The 24,595-nt window shown below is 34.6% G+C and overlaps 1 protein-coding gene across 1 annotated transcript in view; it reads right to left on the reverse strand.

The window, feature by feature from the left end:
* Positions 1–912: 912 nt before the first annotated feature.
* LCMT1 (leucine carboxyl methyltransferase 1) overlaps positions 913–24,595 on the reverse strand; it is a 104,180-nt gene continuing 80,497 nt past the window's right edge. The window contains exons 7-11 of the mRNA XM_074280030.1: positions 19,270–19,390; positions 16,954–17,055; positions 13,917–14,008; positions 7,739–7,836; positions 913–1,147 (exon numbers count right to left, since the gene is read on the reverse strand). Of these exons, the coding sequence (XP_074136131.1) occupies positions 1,122–1,147; positions 7,739–7,836; positions 13,917–14,008; positions 16,954–17,055; positions 19,270–19,390 (439 nt within the window). The 3' untranslated portion in view covers positions 913–1,121. The remainder of the gene's footprint in view (positions 1,148–7,738; positions 7,837–13,916; positions 14,009–16,953; positions 17,056–19,269; positions 19,391–24,595) is intronic.

Raw genomic sequence — 24,595 nt, forward strand, 5'->3', positions numbered from 1 at the left:
TGGCAAAGAACTCCAATGACAATTCACTCAGAAAAATTAGGTCAATGGACACTAGTCATTCGTTTATATTCTTTTCTTCACTGAATCACTGAAACAGCTATAATAAAAATAAATAAGATAGTAAAACATTTTCCAGTTAATTCTTCACTGTCAATTTGGGCCATAGTAAGTCAGGCTTTTGAACCTCTATTTATAATAATGTCAAATTTTGGTATAAGATTTAATAGTTTAAAAAAAATTAATCTTTTTCTTCCCAGCTCCCACTGGACTTCACTAGATTATATGTTCCTTCAGGGTAAGAAACATGCCTTATGCTCCTTGGTATTCCCAACAAAATTGAACACAAGACCTTAAGCAAAAGAGGTGCTTAGTAAAAGTTTGTTAAGTGGATAATTGGTTTTCTGGGAGAGTAAGCAGCAAAAAAGCATACATAAAATTAGTACTAAGGAAAGGAAATCTGAAAGCATCAGAAAGAAAGGAGTAAAAGAACATACTTTTGAAGAGGATACAGAAACTATCTAATATCCCTAAAGTAAACAACACCAGAAAGCAATCGGATCCAAAATTTCAAAATCCTGTTTTAATTCTGGCAACTTTCCTCTAGATGGATTATTTCATAGATTGAGAAATCAAGATGCCATATAAGTAAGGCAGTCTTATTAAAACACTGACTCCTTGGCAAATAGTTAGCACATTAGCTATAAATGTATCCCAAGACTGAGCTCACAAGTCGAATATTCTCAAATACATTTAAAGAATATCCATAGATTCAGAGTGAATGAGCAATAACAGCTCATGAAATAGATTTTTCTCTTTTGATAAAGCAACCTTTGTGAAGGGGATTCTTTCAATCTGAAAATTTCAAAACACTAGATTCTGATGAGGAGCGACAGAAAAGCCCAAATCTACTCATAAAGGCAATAGAGATTTATTAACACAATAAACCACCAGGAAACATCCCCAGCAACACTGGTTACTTGAGTCTTTTGGGAGTGTGGGAGACACTGAAGAGAGGGAGGTGTGTACATGCACTGTTCTTTTACTGCAGGAAGCTCTAAAGCATTTCTTCCATGGAAGGAAATGTAGCTTTGGCTTCTGATTCAACAATTTCTCCGAAGAAATTAATAGTAGGTAATGTCCTTGAGACCTGAGGGAGGAAGAAAACAAATTATTTAAGGATAAAAACAAGAAACATGTCTACTCAGGAGATCTGGATTCTGATTTGTATTTATCAATGATTGCCAGCTGGCACTATGCAAGTCATTCACAAATTTGTTAGAGCTGGGAGGCACCTCATCTAAAACACATTTTATAAAGAAGAAACTTAGACCAAGGGAAACTTCCTCAGGGCTACACGTTAATAAATGGCAAGGTTGGGCACACCACTAAGGTCTTCTGAATTCTAGTTTACAGCTCTTTCTACTATAACCATTGTCTAAAATCTTTATAGACAATGAAAAAGTCTAAAACTTGATTTGACAAATCTAGGGGCTAAGGCACTATGACAGCTACCTTGTACTATGGTATCTAGTATTTCCAGTGTGATCTACACAGATCTGCACACACACTGAGTTCCAAAAGTCTTAGTGCAGCATTAAGCTTTAATACTGTTATAAGCATAAATGCAACAAACTTATAAAAACAACATTTCAAAAATTATTTAAATAATTAAGAGATTGGTGTATTTTATTAAAATTTATCACAACCACTGTCTTGGTTTATCTATTACTGTAGTCTTTGTAAAAGTTTTCATCAGGTGCTGCTCAGTAACTGAAAGGATTTCATTTATAATCCTAGCTTTAAGAAGGACTAAAATAAAAAATTAAAATTATTCAAAATTCACAAAATCAAGTTAAGGGCAAAAAGAAATTTAAATCATTAAGCTTTAAAATAAGGAATTTTTTTTGTAAGTTTGTAGCATTTGTACTTATTAAGTTATTAAAACTTAAAACTGCACTAAGATTTTTGGGTCATTTTAACTTATTTATTTATTCATTCAATAGCTCAGTAAAGGTGCGGAACACAACCCATCCTTCATGCCTTCTTACCCTGCACAATTCTTGTTTATATTTACCCAAAGTCTTCCAAAGGAAATTCACCCAAATGATGTGGAGTTCTGTCCTCTAATTCTGACAGTATATGAAGTACACCAAAGCAGCAGGAATATTATTCACTTGCTATAAGAATTTGTTTTTCTTTCCTTTTAACTGGAAAGTAAGAATTTTTTAGTCTGCTCATAAAATAAAGAATTGGCTGCTAAAGTCAAAACAAATCTGTCAAATCTTTAAAGGGAATAAGGAAATGTTTAGTATTTTGTAGCAATGCTGGCTGAGGTGAGCAATACATGTGCTAGATAGAAAACATTACCAAGGGATATCATAGAACTTGATTTCTTCTAATAGATTTCTTAAACTTTTCCCCCCTTTTCACCAGAGAAATTTTTACATAATCTCAGTACATATAGATATATAAAACAAGTATACAAATCAAATGTTTACTAATAATAAATCATAATTTCATGATTCCTTGCTCAGTTATGAGACCCCAACATGGGGTTGCAAACCACAATTTAAGAAGCTAAGTAATGTAATTTGCCCAGAAAACGTCTACTAGATATAAAGATTTTTCTACTGAGAAAGAATTTTGTGCTTATGTTGGGAAAAAACTCTTTCCTAACCTTCAGATATGAAAGTCTGAGAGGAATCTTTAGCCTAGATGAACTTAGAGAAGCTGAAAAATAGATAGATATGCTTCTACCTTACATTAATGCTAAGAGAAATTAGCCTAGAGATGAAGACTAAGAAAGATGATTTCTAATAATTCTGTTAAGTATTGTACAAATTTTAATCGCCTGAATTCCATGTAGTCAAAGTAATGAATTTGTATTAAAGTTTATGACAGCTTATCAAACAGCACCCCTTCCCATTCTTTCCTTTGTCCAGTAAGAACATAAACTTAGTTTGGAGACAACTAATTTCCCCTTGACAGCATAAATAAACAGAAATATAGTGCCCATTATTACTGCTGTTCCATCTTCCTTGCTTTATCCTAACCCATTATGTTACCTTTTAGTATAATTTAATTTGACCTCCTATTCCTGAAGTTTACAATTTTAGTCAGTGTTTATCATTTGTCCTTTAGTTCATATTGTCCTTGCCAGTGTTCCCAAGAAGGAACCCGGTAAGAAAAAATGCTCCTGCTTAATTAGCAAGCAGGTTGCTTCCTGTGTTAACACTTTGACAGATATAGATAGATAGATAGATAGATAGATAGATAGATAGATAGATAGATATTCTCTCAAATACCCTAACTTCCATGTTCCCCAATCTCCCCAACTTCCACAACCTCTCACTCCTCAGCTTTACAAAGAGATGGCAATAACTTTGATATTGCCATCACCCATAAATGCTATGCCTGGATTCATTAACTCTAAAATTCCTTTTGTTTGATTAAAATCCTTTATTATTCCATCTTTCCTTATGCCTTACTACCTCCACTTGTCTTCACTATGATTTTCAATTCCTCAGTTCTTTCCCAGCTCATCACTCTTTGACTATACTCCTCACCTTTCCTTAAATACCTTATAGAACTAGCACAACTGTATACTATTCTAGACACTCAATTTCTTAATTCCTATCCCTGATTATGTCTTATCAAGATCTACTGAGATGATCTCCACCTTTTAATCTTGGTTCCTATTTGAATGTGACTAAATGAAGCTAAAGAAAAATTCACAAAACTATGCTTACTGGATTCGGTACAATTATCTTTATTCGGTATATTATCTGCTGGCTCTATTAATAAAATGATTAAATGACCCAGAAACTATGTATCTCAAACCTTTTTAATCAACATACAACTTTTCCAAAGTCTATCTGATCCCTTCTTCTATATGCAATAGGTATGCTCTTGATATAATTTGAAGCATTATCCCAAGAAATATTGAGGTGAGAAAGTAAATCTTTGGGTCACTCCTTGCTGATCTTTTCTCAGCACCCTTTTCTCAGCCACCTTTTGAGAAACAACAACAACAAAAAAAACATGCTAAAACTTAGCTTAAAAAAGACCAAGACTTCAAGCTGCATCTGGGGCCATCTCTAGCTGTCACGATCTATATCTTGGCACTGAAACCTAATGGCTCCAGAGAAGAAAGTGAGGCTGGTAACTTTTCTCAGCCCTCCATCACTTAAGTCTAATTCATTTCCACAGGGTGGCATTGTCTCCCTGCGGTCAAGAACAAGGACAAGCCACCACCACCTTATTATCACAACAGCCATCACACACCTTTTCAACTCTCCTCACATGTCCTAGTCACCGGCCCTTTCCCTGAGAACTTGGACACATCAATTAAGCCCTTCATGGAGAGTTCTCTCTTCTCTCGACATCACGAGGATATCCTCCCTTCCTTCTCACTTCTCACCAAGGGAAGAATCCCCCCCACACACACCATGAGTCCGCTCTTGCTCTCTGCTCTGGCAGATTGTCCTCTTCCATCTCTCCACATCTACTGATTCCTTCCCTCTGACCACAAACATGCCCATGTGACCTCCAGCCTTAACAAATGCTCACTTGATCTAACTATCCCTGTTACCTATCATCCTATGACTTTCTTCTTTTTCATGGAGAAATCCTTGAAAAACTCATCTACAACTTCTACTTCTACTTGCTCACTTCTCATCAATTCAAAACCTTCTGTAATACTGCTTTTGCTGACAGCTTTATTCATCCCATACTGCTTTTATTACTCTTAATTGTCCAACTGAATGATCACTTCCCCATATTCATCCTTCCTAATGTCTTTGCAGCTTCTGGAACTATTGATGAACATCTTCTGGCCATTCTCTCCTGGTTCTCCTCCTACCTGTTTAAGCATTCCTTAGTGTACTTTGCTGGATCTTTCTCCAGTGTGGCCACTTATAACAGGTGTCCTCCAAGATTCCTGGCCTTTTCTCCCTCTTTACTAAGCTCACTTGAAGATTTCATTGATTCCTAGGGGTTTTGATTATTATCTCTATAAAGATGATTTTTTCAGACCTATTTATTCAGCTCTAACCTCCCCCTCTCTTTTTTTCTCTCCTTCCCTCTCTCTCTGTCTTCCTCTTAATTAAAACTTTTTATTTTTAAAATATATGCATGGATAATTTTTCAGCATTAACCCTTTTAAACCCTTGCAAAATTTCCCCCCCTCCCCTAGATGGGAAGTAGTCCAATATATGTTAAACATGGTAGAAATATATGCTAAATCCAATATATGCATACATATTTATACAATTATCTTGCTTCACAAGAAAAATAAAAGCAAACAGGAAAAAATGAGAAAGAAAATAAAATGTAACAACAAAAAGAGTGAGAATGTTATGGTGTGTTCCACACTCAGTTCCCACAGTCCTCTCTCTGAGAGTAAATGGCTCTGTTCACCACAAGATCATTGGAAACCGCCTCAAACATCTCATTGTTGAAAAGAGCCATGCCCATTAGAATTGATCATCATATAGTCTTGTCGTTGTCATGTACAATGATCTCCTGGTTCTGCTCACTTCACTTACCATCAGTTCTTTTAAGAATCTCCAGGCATCTCTGAAATCATCCTGCTCATCTAATCTCTCTCTTGACCTTCAGTCTCACAGCACCAAGTGCTTATTAGACCCTTGGATATCCCTGCAGTTCTTCCTCCTAAGAGTTCCTCACTTCCCAGCTTTCCTACTCTGTCAAGAGCACCACAGTATTCCTCATTAACTACACTCACAACTCACCTCAGAACTTGGCCCCTTCCCAAAGTGCAGTATTCTTAAACTTTGTTCTTCTCTAAATAACATGTAAGAACAACATTGCTCTTCTTGCTGTTCCTTGAAGTGGACACTCCATGACCTGATTCTCTGATTTTACAATGGCCATATACCATCTCCAGAATGCTCTGCTTCCTCATCTTTCTCTCCTAGCAATATAAGCATTTATATAGTACTTACTGTACACCAGACACTTTGATAAGTGCTTTACAAACCTTATTTCATATTGCCCTCACAACCATGGGAGGTGTGCTATTATTATCCCCACTTTGCAGTTAAAGAAACTGAAGCATATAAAAGGTTAAATGACTTGCTTATAGTATGTGAGATTTGAATTGAACTCCAGCTTTCCCAATTCCAAGCCCAGAGCTCCTAACACTGCCCAACCTAGCTTCTGTCCTACCAAGTCCTAGCTCAAATCCCACCTATTGTAAGAGGCCTCTTCCAGTCCTCCTACCTTACCCCTTCCCACTGTGTCCCCTTAAAATTATCTCCTATTTACTCTATTATACAAGATAAAAATCTTGTATGGACATATTTTTTTAAAATATTATCTCCACCCATAAAAATGTGAATTCTTTAAAAGAAACTCTGTTTTTGCTTTTCTTTGTATCCTGAGCACTTGTATGATGCCAGTAAACATTTAACAGATGCTGGTTGACTGAAAAGACCAGCTGCCTCTAGCATAATAGCTGTGACACCATGCTCAAGGCAAGGTGTTTAATATGCTTATGTATGAAGTGAAGATAACAGCACTTGTCCCCTAAGCACCCCACGATCCTGCTGGGAAGGATCAAGTCATAAGGTAATGTGGGTAAAGAAAGGGCTTTGCAAACAATGAAGTGCTATAAATGGCAGCTATTATTATCTTTGTTATTTTAACATAAGCATGTTAAGCACTAAATTATTTTTATAGTAACACCAATAACATTAAGAGATAGTATGGTACTGAGGAAAGAGAGCTGTCATCAAAGACCAGGAAGATCTCACTTCTTAAGAGTCTTCTGTGGCACTGTGACTCTCAGACACAGTGCTCTCTAGGCAACTCTTTATCCTATAAATTGATAAAAGGGGAGAAAGTGCTTCCTCATCTTGGAATCTGATACCAGTAACAATTCAAACTGAAAAAGATCCTATAGGACAGCAGAAAAAACTATAAAAACTATGCTTTTACTGAGAAAACTATAAGTTAACATTTATTTTATACAATGTTTTTACTTATTTTGTTAACCATTTCCCAAATACACTGTAATCTGGTTCCTGCCTCTTATTAGTTTGACACTTTTGCTATGTTTTACTCAAAGTACAGGTCTACATTCAATCTAACATCACCTCCATGTTTATATAATAAGAGAACTTTCTTTTTAAGTGCTGTCAGTATTCTCAACAGACATGTGAAACATCTCTATTGCCATCCTTGTTACTCCCCGTGCCACCTGAACATCTGAGTGATCGATGAAGACAAGAGTTCCCCTGTTTCTGGGTCACAAGACCATGAAGCTATGGTACAAAGGCTTGGATTCTGATAGTCTACCTATATTTTCCTGGCTAGAGCATTCCAGTACACTTTAGGACACAATAATGGAATTGCACACTCTTTGAGGGCTAGAGTATTTCAAGCTATAAAATCTCTTAAGGAAAATTCCACTTCTCTGGACCGCTGGAATAGTCAACTCAATAAACATCAGTACTTTGGTTTAGTATAACGGGTACTGGGATTGGAGTCAGATTCCTGTTTGAGTCCTCAGTCTATCAACAAGCAATAGTACCAACTAAGTGCCAGGCACTGTACTATGCAGTGGAAATACACAAACAAAAAATGCTATAATCCTTTCAGTAAAGGAGAATATTACACATAATAATTAGCTTACAAGATGATGTTGTGAGGGAAGCACTTTATAAAGGAGAAAATGTTATATAAATGATAGCTAATATTATTCATAATAACTTACCTATATTGTTTCCACCTTTTGTTGCCCAACAAAGACAGTAATGCTGCATAAGCTGCTCAAGAAGTTCCATTTCATCAAGGAATTCAAGCGCTTCTATTCTGTAAGAGAAATTTTTTTAGTCAAGGTCTAAAACTACCAATTTGGTTATTTACAAACAGTAAAAATTTTTTCCATGCATGTTTACTATTCAAATGTAAAGTTTTATTTAAATATTAAGCTTTCCTTTCTGGGAAAAAAACTATATCCTATTTATTTTTTTTTAAAGGAGTATAGATATGGAAATCAGAAATGGGTTGCAGTTACAAATATTTAAATTAAAAATCTAAATAGTAAAATGTAGCATGATCTTCTTAGCAGTCACACAATGTAAGTGCTGTTTTTTTTCTTTCATAAATGCATACTAAGAAGGAAAAACACAGTCAGCAGTTTAAACACTATCCTATAGCATTAATGTCCTGAATCTGTCTATATGGATGCAAATTTCAGTGTTTAATTTCTTAGCAGCAAATTCAGCTATTATAATTGGATGTGAAAATGTTTTGAAGACAAAATATTTGCGGAAAAATCTTTGTAAAATGAGCACAAGACTTGAAATCATTATGTTTGAGTTCAAATTCTGGGTCAGGCATTACTAGCATCATGATCTTTAAAAGGCCATTTTCTCACTCTGTCTCTGAAATTTTGAGTTCATCTTCTGTAAAATGATGATTCTGAAATGTGCACATTTTATGGATGAGGAAAACTGAGGCACAGAAAAGCTGAATTCATAATATATCTATTGCAACATGGTAATTATCAGGATTAAATATGAATAATCAAGTCCATTATAATTATCAAACACTTAAATATGAGGAATTATTTTTACTGCTATCTCTACACCGATATAATTTGGATGTCCTGCTTCTTGTATCCTCTGAATCGAGAAATCTAACCATAATCCTAAAGCTGAGCATCTTTTCCCGGAACTGTCAATACTAATTTTGATTTTTACAGTAGAATCCAGGGCTCACAAGGCTATGTTCTAGGTAATAATCCATAATACTCTCTCCAATTTGGGATACAAAGAAAATTTTTTAAAAATTTACCAAACAAGCCAAGCCACTGGATTGTATAGGACATAACCATAACTGTCTGAATATGAGAACATCTGTAACAACCTAGTTCAAAACCAAGTGAACCAGGAAGGTTGTATAGTCTGGGGGACCAGACATAAAGATAGTTGCTGACATGGACTTTTCTTTTACCACTTGTCAGTTAAAGCTCTTAGCCTTATCTATGGTCTGTAGATGTATTGCATGACTACACATGTATAACTTATATGAAACCTTCTCAAAGGGGGGTGGGGGAGAAGAAGGGTTAGGGAGGAAGGGAGAGAATGTGAATTCAAAGTTTTAAAAACAAATGTTAAAAATTAAATTTTTACATGCAACTGGGGAAAATAAAATGCAAAATAAATCAATGGTCTGTAGAGTGGACAGGAATAGAATTTAAGCTCACAAAGATTAAGAATATAAGCACAAGATTTTTGAAGAAAGTATGTCATAGCAGAAAGAAGAGAGAGATTGTGGGAATAAGCATAATCACAACTGCGCTCTCTACCAGAACCAGCCAGCTGTTTACACAATATCAATGAGGGTCCAAAAAGAATTAGAACATTTCCATCATAAGAATTGACATGACCCACAGGAAGCAGACAACACTGGTTATATCCTTTTAATCTATCCAATGCTTTTTATATCTTGGACAAGCTGTAAGCTGGTTGGATTCCAGGAGCACATGGCAGGAGCTGGGAATCCTCCTGGGTGTGTTGGGCCTCTCCCTGCAAGGATTAAATAAATGCTTTCTTTTTGTATCTGAAGATGTCTCTGAATAGCTAATTTGGGAAAGGGAGTCTAGCACCTGTCCCACACAACAGGAAAAGATAATAATAAATGTTGGAGGGAATGTGGGAAAATTGGGGTACTAACATATTGTTGCTGGAGTTGTGAATTGACCCAACCATTCTGGAGAACAATTTGGATGATGCCCAAAGGCTCCATGTTTGCAAAAATGTTTGGAGCAGCCCTTTTTGTAGAGGCAAGGAACAGGAAACTGAATGGATGGCCATCAGTTGGGAAATGACTGAATAAGTTATGGCATATGAATGTTATGGAATATTATTGTTCTATAAAAAAGGATGAATAAGCTGATTTCAGAAAAGATTGGAAGAACTTAGAAGAGAACTGATATTGAGTGAAAGGAGCAGAACTAGAACATTGTACACAGTAATGACAAAATTTTGTGATGATTAATTACGATGGCCTTGGCTCTTTTAAACAATGAGGTGATTCAAGGCAATTCCAATAGCTTTGTAATGGAAAGTGTCATCCACATCCAGTGACAGGACTGAGTCTTGAATGTGTATCAAAGCATAGTATTTTCACTTTTTTGTTGTAGTTGTTTGCTTGGGTTTTTTTTTCCCTCTTTTGATCTGATTTTTTTTGCACAGCATGACAAATATGGAAATATGTTTAGAAGATTAGGATGTGTTTAACCAATATATTGTGTGCTGTCTAGGGGAGGAGAAAGGGGAAAGGGAAGGAGAAAAACTTGGAACACAAAGTTTTGCAAAGATAAATGCTGAAAATTATCTTTGCATGTATTTGGAAAAATAAAAAGCTACTATAAAAATGAAAAAAGGGTACATGCAAATAAAAACTAATAGCTATTATTTTATACAATGGCTTAAATAAAACATATTACATTCATTATCTCATCTGATTCTCACAACAACCCTGTGAAGCAGGTGACATTATTTATAGAGGAAATTGAAGATGAGGGGTTTAGTGACTAACCCAGAATCCTATGTGTCTGTGGCAGGATTCAAACTTGGACCTTTCTGATTCCAAGTGCAGTACACTATCCATTCTTCACTTGGCTGCATTACCAGCAAGTTGGAAATCTAAGTCTAGACTGGGAATGCACCTACCATGGGCCTGAACATACAGAAGGGGCTCAATGAACAATTGTTGACTTGGGGAAGGGAACTCAAGGCAAAGGAAAGAGTTAATTCTATTAGGCAGCTAGACTATCTCTTATAAACCAAGGATGCCACTCAAATTATTGAAAAGAGGCTTCTATGAGGCTTCTGTTTTATAGAACTAGAAAATAAATAATAAAATTCATCTGGAAGAACAAAAGGTCAAGAATATCAAGGGAATTAATGAAAAAGAAAAATAAACAAACAAACAAACAAGGATGGTGGCTTAGCAGTACCAAACCTAAAACTCTTTATAATAAAAACAGCAGGCATCAAAACCATTTGGTACAAACTAAGAAATAGAGGGGTAGATCAGTGGAATATGTTAGATGCACAAGAACCAATGATTACAGTAATCTAGTATTTGATAAAACTAGTATTTGATAAATTTGATGAAACTACAGTTCTGGGATAAGAACTCATTATTTCACAAAAATCGCTGGGAAAACTGGAAAATAATATGTCAGAAACTCGGCATAGATTATATCTCACACCTCATACCAAAATAGGATCAAAATAAGTATATGACTTGGGAATAAAGGATGATACCATAAGCAAATTAAAAGAACAAGGGATAATTTACTTAATCAGATCTTTGGAGAAGAGAAGAATTTATGACCAAAAAAGAACTAAAGAAATGGACAACTTTGATTATATTTAATTAAAAAGTTTTCACACAAATAAAATCAACACAAACAAGATTAAAAGGGAAGTACAAAGCTGGGAAAAAAAATTTTATAGCCAGTGTTTCTGATAAAGGCCTCATTTCTAAAATACATAAAGAATTGTGTCAAATTTATAAGAGTACAAGTCATTCCCCAATTTATAAATGGTCAAAGGATATGAACAATTTTTTAGATGGCAAAATTAAACCAATCTATACAGTCATTTTAAAAAATGCTCTAAATCAGTACTGATCAAAGAAATGCAAATTAAGACAACTCTGAGATACCACTACACACCTCTCAGATTGGCTAGAATGACAGGGAAAGATAATGACGAATGATGGAGGGGACGTGGGAAAACTGGGACACCGATGCATTGTTGGAAGAATTGTGAATGCATCCAACCATTCTGGAGAGAGATTTGGAATTATGCCCAAAGGGCTATAAAACTGTGCATACATACCTTTTGACCCAGCAGTGTCAGACTGGGTCTGAATCCCAAAGTGATCATAAAAAGAGAAAAAGACCCACATGTGCAAAAATGTAGTGCCTCTTTTTGTGGTAGCAAAGAAAATGAGTAGATACCCATCAATCAGGGAATCGCTGAACAAGTTGTGTTATACAAAGGTAATGGAATATTATTGTTCTATAAAAAATGATGAACAAGCTGATTATAGAAAAGCCTGGAAAGATTTACATGAACTGATGCAGAGTGCAAGACTGTGCAATGATCAACTATGAAGTGATTCAGTTATCCAAGGCAATCTCAATAAACTTTGGATAGAAATGCCATCTGCCTCCAGAAAAAGAACTATGGAGATTGAGTGTAAATAAATGCATGACATAGTCACTTCTTTTTTCTGGTTTTTTTTTCCCCTCTTTCATAGTTTTTCCCTTTTGGTCTGATTTTTCTCTCTTAACATGATTCCTAAAGAAATATGAACTAAAAATAGTTAATATACATGTAAAACCAGAAAAAATAAAACAATTTAAAAAAAAGAAAAGAAGCTTCTATAAGCAGAATTAGAAGATAAATCAGTAAATGTGCACTTAATGGTATCTTTGACAGAAAAGTCTATTCTTCACTCATGATCCAAGAACTACTAGCTGAAAGAAAAAGAGCAAGTATTCTCATGCCCAAGCCATCATGGTAACACAGTAGACAAAGCAAGCGGGACTCATTTGCAAAAGGTAATAAAACTACAAACCTCTTCAAAAAGTTTGGCCACTAATTTTAGAAGCAAAGTGCTTAGAATTAGGGTGAGGATGGTCCTATGGTCCTCTTACTTGATCACTCTACTTTTGAAGCAGACGGACAATGATAAACAGAAACAGCAACCAGGAAAGTGACGATATCTCAAAGCACTTAGCTAGAGAAGATAAGCCTTTTAAGACAAAACAAGAAAGTGCTCTCCAAATATATAAAGGAGTTGTCACTCAGAAGGATTACAATTATTCTGCATGGTCCTCAAAGGCAGAACTGTTGCAGGGAGGCATACTTTTGTCCAATATAAAGGGGAAAAAGATGTTTCTAATAACTAAAGCTGTCCCAAAATTAAAATAGTTGCTTATGAAGGTAGCAAGAAACAGGAAGCATTCAAGTGAAGGCAAGATGACAACTTATTGAAAATGCTGAAGAGTAAATAACTGAATCAGATGGGTTTACTTATATGATATGTAAAATCCCTTTTAATTGTAAGATTTTGTAATTATTTTTGCTCCTTTACTCAGGGTAAAATTCTGAGCTCCTATCCATTAGAATGAAAAGTCCTTGAGGGCAAGAACCTGCTTTGTATCCACAAAGTTTAATCAAGTGCCTTGCACACGATGAAGTACTTAATAAAGGGCTGTTAACTGACTCAGCTAAAATTTCTAGAGACTTTATAGAAATTCTGGGTACTAATTAACCTCCATTCCAAGTGTTGTTTTGGGATAATTTAATGTATGACTCTTTACTCTGACTGAAATAATCTGGCTGACAGGACAGCTAAGTGGCACAGTGGAGAGAGTGCCAGGTGTCAGGAAGACCCGAATGCAAATCCAACCTTAGAAACTAGCTTTGTGATCCTGGACAAGTCATTTATTCCTATATGCCTCAGTTTCCTGTAAAATGAGCTAGAGAAGGAAATGACAAACCACTCTATTATCTCTGCAAAGAAAACTCCAAAAGGAATCATGAAGAGTTAGACACAACTGAAAATGACTAAATAGCAACCAAATCTGCTTATAGCAGAAACTTTTTCTCAAATAATAGCTAATAGTGGTAGTTGTTTAGAGTTTTTTAATTAACAAATTAACTATTTCAAAACCTATTTTCTTAATTCTTTTCACATTAAAAGATTTGCCAATGAAATAAGGTATATGTTGGAAAAAATATTGAATAACAAAATTCTAACAGAGAAAAAAAACTTATACAACATAAATACACAATAAACTACCAAAAAATACCATCTGGAAAGATTTCCACTTACAAAAAAAAAGATGGTGTCAATACCTGCTCACTTCAGCTCGGGGTAGACTGCTATATAACTCCATCATGTCAATGGCAGAAGCTTTCTCCCACCCATTTGACAGCAGACGTTGTTTCTGGAATGTGCAAGTGCAGACAAAACAGAACCAACATACAGATCAATTCAATAAAACAAGTCTTAAACATCTACTAGGTAAAGTTGTACTAGATGATAGTGTGATACAAAGACAAAAATTCAGCAGGTCCTGACCTCAAGGAACTTCTGTTTTACTAAAAGTATGCATAGCTTTTAAATTCACCATGAGTTTCCTGAGAAATTCCCTCCTTTCATGAGTCTAGTCTAGCCCCTACTGCTCTCCAAATTCCAATAATCCTCAATGTTCATACCATACAATTTAGTACCTGATTAGAAACTGTCCCATACTATTTTCTGCATTAATGCCTCAGGTTCAACAGATGAGAAGTATGAATCTGTTGCAATAGTCATTTAATTTATATGAGACTCAGTTTCTTCACTGTTAAAACGAGAATCATAATTCAATACCTACCTCACAGAGTTATTATAAGGAAAGCATTTTTTGCAAACTTTAAAGTCTATGATTATTCTCTAGACATCCCCTTCATAAAAGCAGAGAATATCTATGCTTAATGAGACATCAGAGATTGCCTAATCAAACTCTCCATTTTAGAGGTGTACTAGCATCTCTTCCTCACATTCCCTCTTAACAGTAATGCCAACTTCTGTTTATCAGTACTGACACTCAGCATTTACTGACATGATCTCCCCATAAGAAGAAGAGAAATATCAAATCAGGTTACATCTACACCAATCATATTAGATGAGGGGGAAATCTAGTTTTGTGGGCACAAGTCAATGTTTCCATAATGCTGTAACCCACAGAGAAACTGTCTGTCCAAAAGGCTGAAACCATTCCTGGCTAGGAAAGGATTTAGGTTCCTATCACTAAACAGTGAAGCCTCAAGCAGTCCCATAGAGATTTTTCTCCAAACGTGAAGCTTGAGTATGGGACAAAGGGCACGAATGTTGTGCTCTGACCTTACATTCCTGACAAAGCGGATTAGGACTTGGAATGTGTAGGAACAGAAAAGCAGTTTCCTCAAGCAATTCAGTCAGAGAGTGTAAGAAAATTTCTCGTAACATTTTTAGAAGTCTTTTACAAACTGTTAGTTACACAGAGGAAGTCAATTACTAATTGCTAATCAATCAATTCAATGATTAAACAATAGCCATTTGGCCAGGATGTAACAACGGAAAAGATATAACACTTGATCATATAATCAAAATCTTTCAAACATGTTAAAAGTTAAATAGCCATAACAGAATAAAATCCACAGCTAATTTCCTTAAAATCAAAACAATTTTGGAACTTTCTTTTATACAGTTTACCAACTTGCTAGAAGTGCCTTAAATAAATCACTTCACCTACTGTGATCTCTATTTCTTCATTTTAAAATGACAAGACTAGTCTAGACATCTTTGTGATCTTTTCTAGTGCAAATTATCCTTTCAGGATAATAGAATTTTTTTTTAAAAGTATAAATAGTCATATTCTGCTGAAAACAAATGGTTTGTCAGGAAGACAGAAACAAATACAAGGTAAAATTCCAAGAGGTACTTAAGGTAAGTTAAGTCTTAAGTTCAAAGGATCATTCTAGAATACATATCTGAAAATTAAAGTAGGTATTTTTTAGGATAGATTTAGAAGTGATGGGAAAATTGGCATAATTATGTTCAGGGATGGGGGATATATAGGACTAGGAATTATATATTCTAAAGGGAGGAACATATTTATCATTAATATTATTTCCCGTCAAGAAGGGGTCTCCCTAGAAATAATCACTCATTATGAAAGGTTTCCTAAGGCTGATAGGTGGTGCACTGGATAGAGCACCAGCCCTCAAGTTAGGAGGACCTGAGTTCAAATCTGGCCTCAGACACTTAACACTTCCTAGCTGTGTGACCCTGGGCAAGTCACTTAACCCCAAATGCCTCAGCCAAAAAAAAAGAAAGAAAAGTTTCCTACAGATGAGAGTATCTCTGTATCTCTAGTATCATATGGCAGTTTTCCTAGGTAGTTGCTAAGAACTAGAGAAAGAGGAGCTGTCAAGTGGGGCTTGTCAAAAAATGAGGGATTAAAAACCCAATATGATTATCTGGGTAGGAAGTGGGAAATAAAAATTCAGACATCTTACAGTATTTCAAAGTAAGAGATTACTTGTGGGAGAAAGGATCTGATGAATAAAGTACCCCAACAAACTAGAACCCAGAACAAGGCTCCAATCTACTATGTGTCTGCCTTTCACATATTCGGTTCTTAGGAACCAGAATCTCCCATCCTCCTCAGTTAGCACTATGGAATAATACTCTTTTACATTACATTAAACTTTTAGACATAAAATGGACATATTTTTCACACACAAAGAAAGGTAATTTCACTAGAGGGTAGGTATAGGGAATGGACCTGTGGCTTCATAAGTACAGGGAACTAACTTTCTGATTACAAAATTCCTTTGGTCATGGATAGAGCACCACCCCTGAATTCAGGATGACCCAAGTTCAAATCTGGTCTCAGACACTTAACACTTCCTAGCTGTGTGTCAGCACCTCTTTTGTGAATTATATTCATAAGAGATCTGTCTAGAGGCCTAAGAGATAAAATGATTTAAGCAGGGTCCTACAGCCATTATATGTCAGAAGTTGGACCTGACCTCGAGTCTTCTTGGCTTTAAGGCCAGCTTTCCATCCACTATGCCACAGACACCTCATTTTCACTATAACAATTATTTTTAATTTCCTATAAAAACTGAACTATGTATCTATCCATAAATGGTATATGAGTTATAAGAGTTTGCTAAAAATATACTAAAAATCAACTGCAGGAAAAATATTATAACAGCTATACACTATCCTCTTTTGTTTATGTAGATGTGAGGCTATTTAGAAAATTAGGTATTCACAAAATTCCTCAATTTATCTCATTTGGGAAAGGAAAATTGGCCTTTGTTAACAAAAACTATATTAATGCTTTGTTGTTCCAACCTGAGAGTCTAAAGATTTGCAGGTTTCAACTCCAGCCAGGTCACACTGCCGCCTACGAAGGTTCTCAACCATGATCTGCCCAAACTTATCATCCATATTAACCTAGAAACAGAGAAAATTAATTGGGGTATTACAAGAAGAATTATTTGAGGAATAGAAGAAAATGTCAGATAGATAAATTACAAACTGGTACCTCCCATCAATGAAGTAATATGGTTGCCTTAAACTTCTTCAATCCACAGTCCTTTCATTGAGGTTTTCATCAAGACTATTCATTGATATGTCAATCAAGTAGATAACTGTCTACTTTATCTACTTTAATCCAAAATTCAAAAAAGAAAAAAGAAAACATATCTACCTATCATTACCAACAGTCCTTATTACCATTACAGGTATATTGCTAACTATTTTAAAAACTCCAAATTGTTTGTTAAAGAGTATTTATTTCAAACCTATAAACAGCTCAGACTTTTCATACTTAGATACCTAGTCCCTAAAATTGTAGAGTCTTCAACAAAACTACTCAGATTTAATTGAGAAGTCATTAGGAAGAAAAATTTTTAAATGCTAAATTTTGACAAAAACATTTTTCCTTCTTCTTATATTTTTCTAAGGATTCACTATGATAAAATTAGTTCTAGTTAATTCCATTAGAAAGTTATTTTCCTATAAAATAATGTACTTATACACATCTTTTAAACTATCCATTCATATTAATAAATCTAACGTTTCTATCAATGAAGTACTGGAATCTAACTCAGATTGAAAAGCACATGCTAAGAACTCAGCACATCTAACTACCATAGATATATTAATTATTTACTTAGATATTATTACTTAGATATATAAAAAGAGCAGAAGAACTCCTTAAAGAACTAACTGTTAATTAATCATGTATTTACTGAGCCACTAATTCTTGAAAGCACTATGCTACAGTCCATGGGGGATACAAAAAGCCTTTGATTATAATTTAATTAGACAGACAAGACATAAATATGTGGAACTGGACAACAACATGATAGTGGTAGAAAATGAAATTCTAAATTAAAAGTTATAGATTACAATCAATGTGCTTTATAGTAATAGAGAATATTTTGGTGGAAGAGGTAGAACTTGAGTTCTTAAGGACTAGTATATTTTGAATAACAGAGGAAAAGAGAGATTAGTTTCTACATTTATGGAAACAACCTCAGCCATAGCACAAAGGTAAGGACAGAGAACAATAAGCCAAGAAGCCTAAGTGAAATGGAGGAACTCAAGAAGAAATCAGGAGAAAATAAGGTTAACTGGGGAGGATAGGAATGATTTATATAGCCAAGCTGGCGAGTTATAGATTTAATTCTATTGGCAATAGGCTTCTAAATAAAAAAAAAATAAAAAATAAAAAAGATATAGGATAAAAAATAGTCTTTTAGGAAGATTAAACAGGAGAAATCAGTCAAGAAGATAATGATCTTCTTTAGAGTTGTAGCAAAGGGAAAAGAGTATAAAAAAGAAAATTTGAGAGCTATTGCAAAAAATTCAAAGGAAAAAGCTAGATACAGAACAGAAGACAGTAAGAATAAAGGAAGAAGATTAAATGATAACTTGAAGGCTTCTAGTCCAGAAGAATAATGTTGCCAATAACAGAAATGGGAAAATTAGGCAAAGAAGTCAGGATAGTGTAGGAAGAAATTTGATTTCAGATGTGTGCAATTTTAGGTGCTGGTAAATCTTCTGAGTGGAGAAAGAAAGAATTTTAGAGCTGGGGGGAAAGTTAAAGGATACAGAGCAAACCTTTATAGTATACAGATGATGAAATAAGTGACTTCTCTAGTGTCAAATAGCTAATCACTGGAAAAGCCAGAACTAAAATGCAGGTAGTATATGGCTATATAAGCACTGGAATAGTGATGATACAGATTTGGAATCATAAAGATACTGAACAGTTGATGATACAGATTTGGAATCATAAAGATTATGGATAAAATAAGTCACAGATATGCTTGATGATAAAGTAAAGGCAGAAGAAAAACAGTCTCAGTGAACATGCACAGATGGAGGGTAGGACTAAGGAGACAGAGAAGGTCAGAGCAGTAAATGAAGAACCACTTGACATCAGAAAAGAAAGTGTCATGGAAGCCACAGCAAAACATTTCAAAAAGAGGTTTATCTAACAGGAGAATCAACAGTTTGAGAAAAGCTGCTTTTTAAGATGGCAAACACCTCAGAATATTAGTAGGAAAAACAAAGTCAAGGAAAAATGAACTATGAAAAAGTGAAGGGATAAATACCACTGGAATTTTGCATGAAGTCTACACTGCTGTGGATTTTTACCTGTTCGTAGTTTATGAACATCGCTGTTTCAAAGCTGTTGGCTGCCCATTTTAAAAGACTTGCTGACTGCTCCGGTGTCATGTAAACCAGTACACATTCTGCTATCAGCAGAGTTGGTAATCTTAAGAAAGGAAAAAAAAATTTTTTAGCTATTTTAATAAATTTTGATTAACACATGCTGACCAACAGAGGGAAGTTCATACCATAAACAAAGAAGGATTTAGCCAGGTATCAAAGTATGATAGTAAATCTGATCACAATAAATAAATACCAATAAAAGTAAAAAAACTCATGCCTAATTTACAGTGAAAATATATAGAAATAATATACTGTGGAAATGATTCATCACATGTTACCTTATATCTTAGTTTGCCAAATCCTTCAGCATACAAAATCAAAACTATAATCATAGTATGATAAATTTGAAAGTATAAGGGAATTTCAATGGTATTGAATCCCCTCATTTTAAAGATGAGAAAAAGCTTCAGAGAAATTAAGTGACTTGACTCAGTAGTAACAGAAGAACTAACAGAAAAGACAACTAGGAATAGTGCATCCAAAAAAAGAATGAGAGCAAAGCAAACTTTATCTTCCTTGCTCTGACATTTAGGTTCCAAAAAATTCCTTCCTAGAAGTAAAGACTTAAAAGGTTTGAGAAATATATCTCCATGCTCTGCATGTTATCAGAAAGAATGGAATGTTTCTTTTAAAAATGACAGAACATCAATGTAAAAACAAATAAGAAAAAGTGAGTGGACCTGGATTTCAATGTTCTAAATTTCAAATTGAGGACTCTTTTTCATGCACTGAGAGAAAGCACTGAGATCATCTATCTGTATTGCAAATAGGGAAAATGCTTTCTTCTGGGCAGTTGGCCACAAGTTACTAGCAGAAGAAAGAGGACTAAAAAGAGTTTCTAAAAAAGAATGGAAAGAAAAACAAATTTTGTGACATAGAAAAGAAAGGAGAAACAGCTACTTGTCTTTAAAAGAAGGGCAGTGAGGTTCCATATGAGCTTCTGGTTAATAGATTGTCCAGTAAATAAAAAGTTTATAATAGTAGGAGATTCTCTACCAAGGGATACTGAATCAGCTATTCATTTTGTCATAAGAAAGGGTTTTGGGGGCATTTATACAGAACATGACAGATAATTTCCAAAAACTTGTCAAGCTAAGAACTATCCATTTCGAGGCAAAAATTATATTGTAACAAGAAATCTAGAAAATTAAGGATTACAAATAATCATAAATAGATCAATGTTAACTTGAAAGAAAATCTCTAGTGGACTACCAAAGAGATCTATAGTTAGTTAATACACTGAATAACAGAGCCAGGATGGCTAAAATATCAGACCAATTCTAATAGGGTGAAATTTAAAAGGAATAGATTTCAGATCTTAACTTGTTGGGTTAAATAAATCAATTTCAGGAATACAAGAGGCTGGAGAGTTTGTCTAAAAAAGAACTAACTCAAAATTAGTCAAATGATATGGCAGTCCCCCCAAATTCAGGTAATCTTAGGTGAATTAAAATGCACCTGATACAACATAGTTCTGTTATATTCTGTCTAAAGGATTGTCCAGTTCTGGGTAACAGATTTTACAAAAGTCATTAATAAACAAAACTAAGTCCAGAGATTGTCAGTTAGTTGGTAGACTACAAGAATACGTGACATTAAGATAACCTGAAAAAAACTGGGAATAGTTGGTTTGAAGAAGAAAAACAAAAAACAAAAAACAAACAAACAAAAAAAAGGATAAAAGGCTGTCATGTGGAAGAGAGATCAATATTGTTTTGTTAAGACTTAAGAAATAGAACTAGCATAAGCAGAAATTAAGAAGAGTTGGATTTAGGATTTTCTTGAGGGAAAACTTTCTAGTTTTATTTATTAATTCAATAGTTTTCTTACTTTCAATTTTATTAAGCTCCTCTTTTATTTTCAGAATTTCAAATTTGGTACTTAATTGAGGTTTTTAATTTGTTCTTTTTGTAGCTTTTTTAGTTGTAAGCCCAATTCACAGATCTTCTTTATTTTATGAAAGTAAGCATCTAGAGATAATAAAGTTTCCCCCAATAACCGCTTTGGCTGCATCCCACAAATTTTGGTATATTGTCTCTTTACTGTCATTCTTTTGGATGAAATTATTGATTGTGTCTATGATTTGTTGCTTCACCCATTTATTCTTTAGGATTAGATTATTTGGTTTCCAATTAATTTTTTATCTATTTTCCCTGGCTTTTTATTGCATGTAATTTTTATTGTATAATGAGTTGAAAAAATGTATTTACTATTTCTGCCTTTCTGCATTTGATTTTGAGATTTTTATTCCCTAATTACATGGTCAATTTTTATATAGGTTCCAAGAACCCCCCCCAAAAAGTATATTTCTGTCTCTATTCAATTTTCTCCAAAAAGCTATCATACCTAACTTTTCTAAAATTTTATTTATCTCCTTAACTTTTTTCTTAAAGGAAAAACCAAGAATGGGCATGAAAGACAGTAGATTCTGTTCTATCACCCTAAAAGGCATTAAAGCAAAACCTGATAGAGATTCTTGTTCAGATACAAGGTGAATTAAACAGCTTCTGAAAGAAATCAATTGAAACAAAACTTTAATTGAATGACTCCTGATTTCAGATCAAAAAAAGATCTAATTTCATTGGCCAAAGAGTTTCAATGCTAGTTATGCCACCTAGGATTGGAAAAAGGTAAAGTTTGTCTGAAGGGCTAGTTGTTCTCCATTGCCATGTTTAGGTAGAAAAGGGAAAGCAGCTAAGGACTGTGTAATTTCTATGGTTATCCTGATGAGCCTGTTTGAAGAGTAAACCTGAAATAAGCTGCTCTGAGCACAGTTTGGAGTGGACCATGAAGCATGCAGAACTAGGTAGGCAGGCCTATAGTCAGAAATAGTTGGTTTGATGAGCCTTTAAAGGGTTTTTCTCATTAAGAGCTAACAATTCTAAGTCTTCTTTTAAGAGTGGATGGTTAATTAAAAGGGCTTACTCAAATAAAGAAGATTTCCCTAGATGAAGAGTGGTGAGGATTAACAACCAAGCAATAAGAGAAGCAGCTTAGGATGCAGATGTTCCTGGAAGGACCAGTAATCCTGAAGGCAGTACAACTGTGACCTGCCCTAAGCTCAAGTGTTTTTATTTCTTATGTTTCCCTACCAGGTTCCTACAAACAAGTACTCACTCTTCACCAAACAAATAGAGTACCCTGTGGGAGGATGTGACATCCATTGATTGGAGGGGAATTCAAGATGTATAATGCTGAGTAGGAGAAATATTCCCTCTCAACAAGGTTATCCCAGGACCTTTGAAGGTAACTATGTTGTGGCGGTGATCTATACCTTAATTTGTGGGTATAGGAACAGGTTGTAGGAATGAGCTAAACCCAGAAGGAAGTGAGGTGCTTTATATACATAGGTATAAAGGTGGAAGTTCTAAGTCCTACAAAGTATGAATGTAGACTATAGCTCACAGCAGCACTCCATTTTTACCATTGTTATACTGTGAAAAAACCACCCCTTTTGTCTTGATGGAAAGTGTCCCTCTGATGAGAGATCTTCAAGCAAAGGATGATAGAAGACTAAATGACCTGTGAGGGCCTAATTCTAAGTTTGTGATTCTGTCATAAAGATCTTTACTATTATTTTAACAGGAATGTATATTAATTATAGTTTATCAATGAAGAAACAATTATAGAGACTAAGGACACACTGCAAGAAAATGAGACAGGAACAACTGAGGGGTCCTGAAATCTGAATATTTTATAGTTTCTAAAACATAGTCTGTATTTACCACAGAGTGACACCTGAATGCTTTGGAAGCCACCTTTACCTTTAGACATCAGTAAAAGTAATGTGTATGACTGATTGAACTAGATTTTCAGCAGAAATATGTAAAGGCTGAACACAAATAATCTCCTAGTTTCCCAACAGTGAATGTTTATAATGAACAGGGGAGAGGAGAAAGGGAAGAAGCAAGTAATCCTAATAAATGCGTGACTTCAAGAAATGTCAGCAACTTAATTCAAATACTGCAAGTAGAACTGTTAAAATAAGGCATACAGAAGAATCTTTGAAGCACAGAAAAAAAAAAAAAAAAAGAAAAAAAAAACCTAGTTAAAACAGATGAGCTCCTTCTTTTGGGACCAAAGCACAACAAATATTCCTTCAACTATATGTTTTTGTTGTTTTTTTTTCCTTTTTGAAACATATAATACTAATATACAGAAGAATGAAAGTGTAGACTGTAATAATAAAATAACTTCCTAAATAAGCAAAAAGCTGCCTATTTTTGATCTCTACCTCAAATTATTTACATACACAAAGGCAGAAGCACCATAGCTTGTACTGTGGAAGGACACAGGTATCTTGAAATCAGAGTCAAATGTTAAAAGACTATGTACCCATAAAAACATTCTATTTCTCTTAATAATCCACTATAGATTAGTTATATACTTCATTCTTTTTAAACTATTTATATTTCCTGCCTATGTACTCCCGGAGTGAGGTAATGAATTCCAATTCCTTGGTTATAATAATTTCTCTTTTAACTTTCCTAGTTTATTCCTCTATATCTTCAAGGGGTGCCCTCTAGTTCAAATACTTTTTTGTATTTGATATTTGATATTCATCCTATCATTATTCTTTATGACTGCATAAGGCTTCATAAGGCTTCAATCTTATACCTTCTCAGCTTTCATCTCCTAAAACAAGATTCCAAAACTTTTTTCAAATGTCCTTGAGCTGATCTTAAATCAATTTCTTTAATTTTTGTCTTCCCTAGGATACAGTAATTCTGACCTCATATTAGTCTGATCAACCACAGTAACTCTTATGGAATGATGTCACTTTGGTCCTCTTCAAGAACAAAGGACAACAACCAACTATGTCAGGTACAGTTCTATATGCTGGGAATGCAAAGAAAAGCAAAAATAAGCCCCTGTCCTTAAGAAGCATGCATTTTAATGGAGACTACCACATGTAATTCAGTAAAGAGGTAGCAGATTTACACAGAATAAATAAAGACAATTTGAAAGTGGAAGGAAAGTGTACTTGAAGATGAGGAAAAACTTCTTGTAGAAAGAAAGTTTAATCTGAGGCTTGAAAAAACCATGGAAATGAAGATACAGGACACAGTCAGTGCAAAGACATACAGAGATGGGGTCATGTTTAAGGAACTGAAAAAGTAGGTCAGATTTATAGGACACAGAATATATGGAGGGGAATAAGGTATAAAGGTTTGAAATATTGGAAAAGGCCAGGTTATGAAAACTTTTAAATGTCAAACAGACATTTGTATTCAATACATGTATTGTA

This window comes from Sminthopsis crassicaudata, chromosome 1 (assembly GCF_048593235.1).
Source record: "Sminthopsis crassicaudata isolate SCR6 chromosome 1, ASM4859323v1, whole genome shotgun sequence".
NCBI lineage: Eukaryota > Metazoa > Chordata > Mammalia > Dasyuromorphia > Dasyuridae > Sminthopsis > Sminthopsis crassicaudata.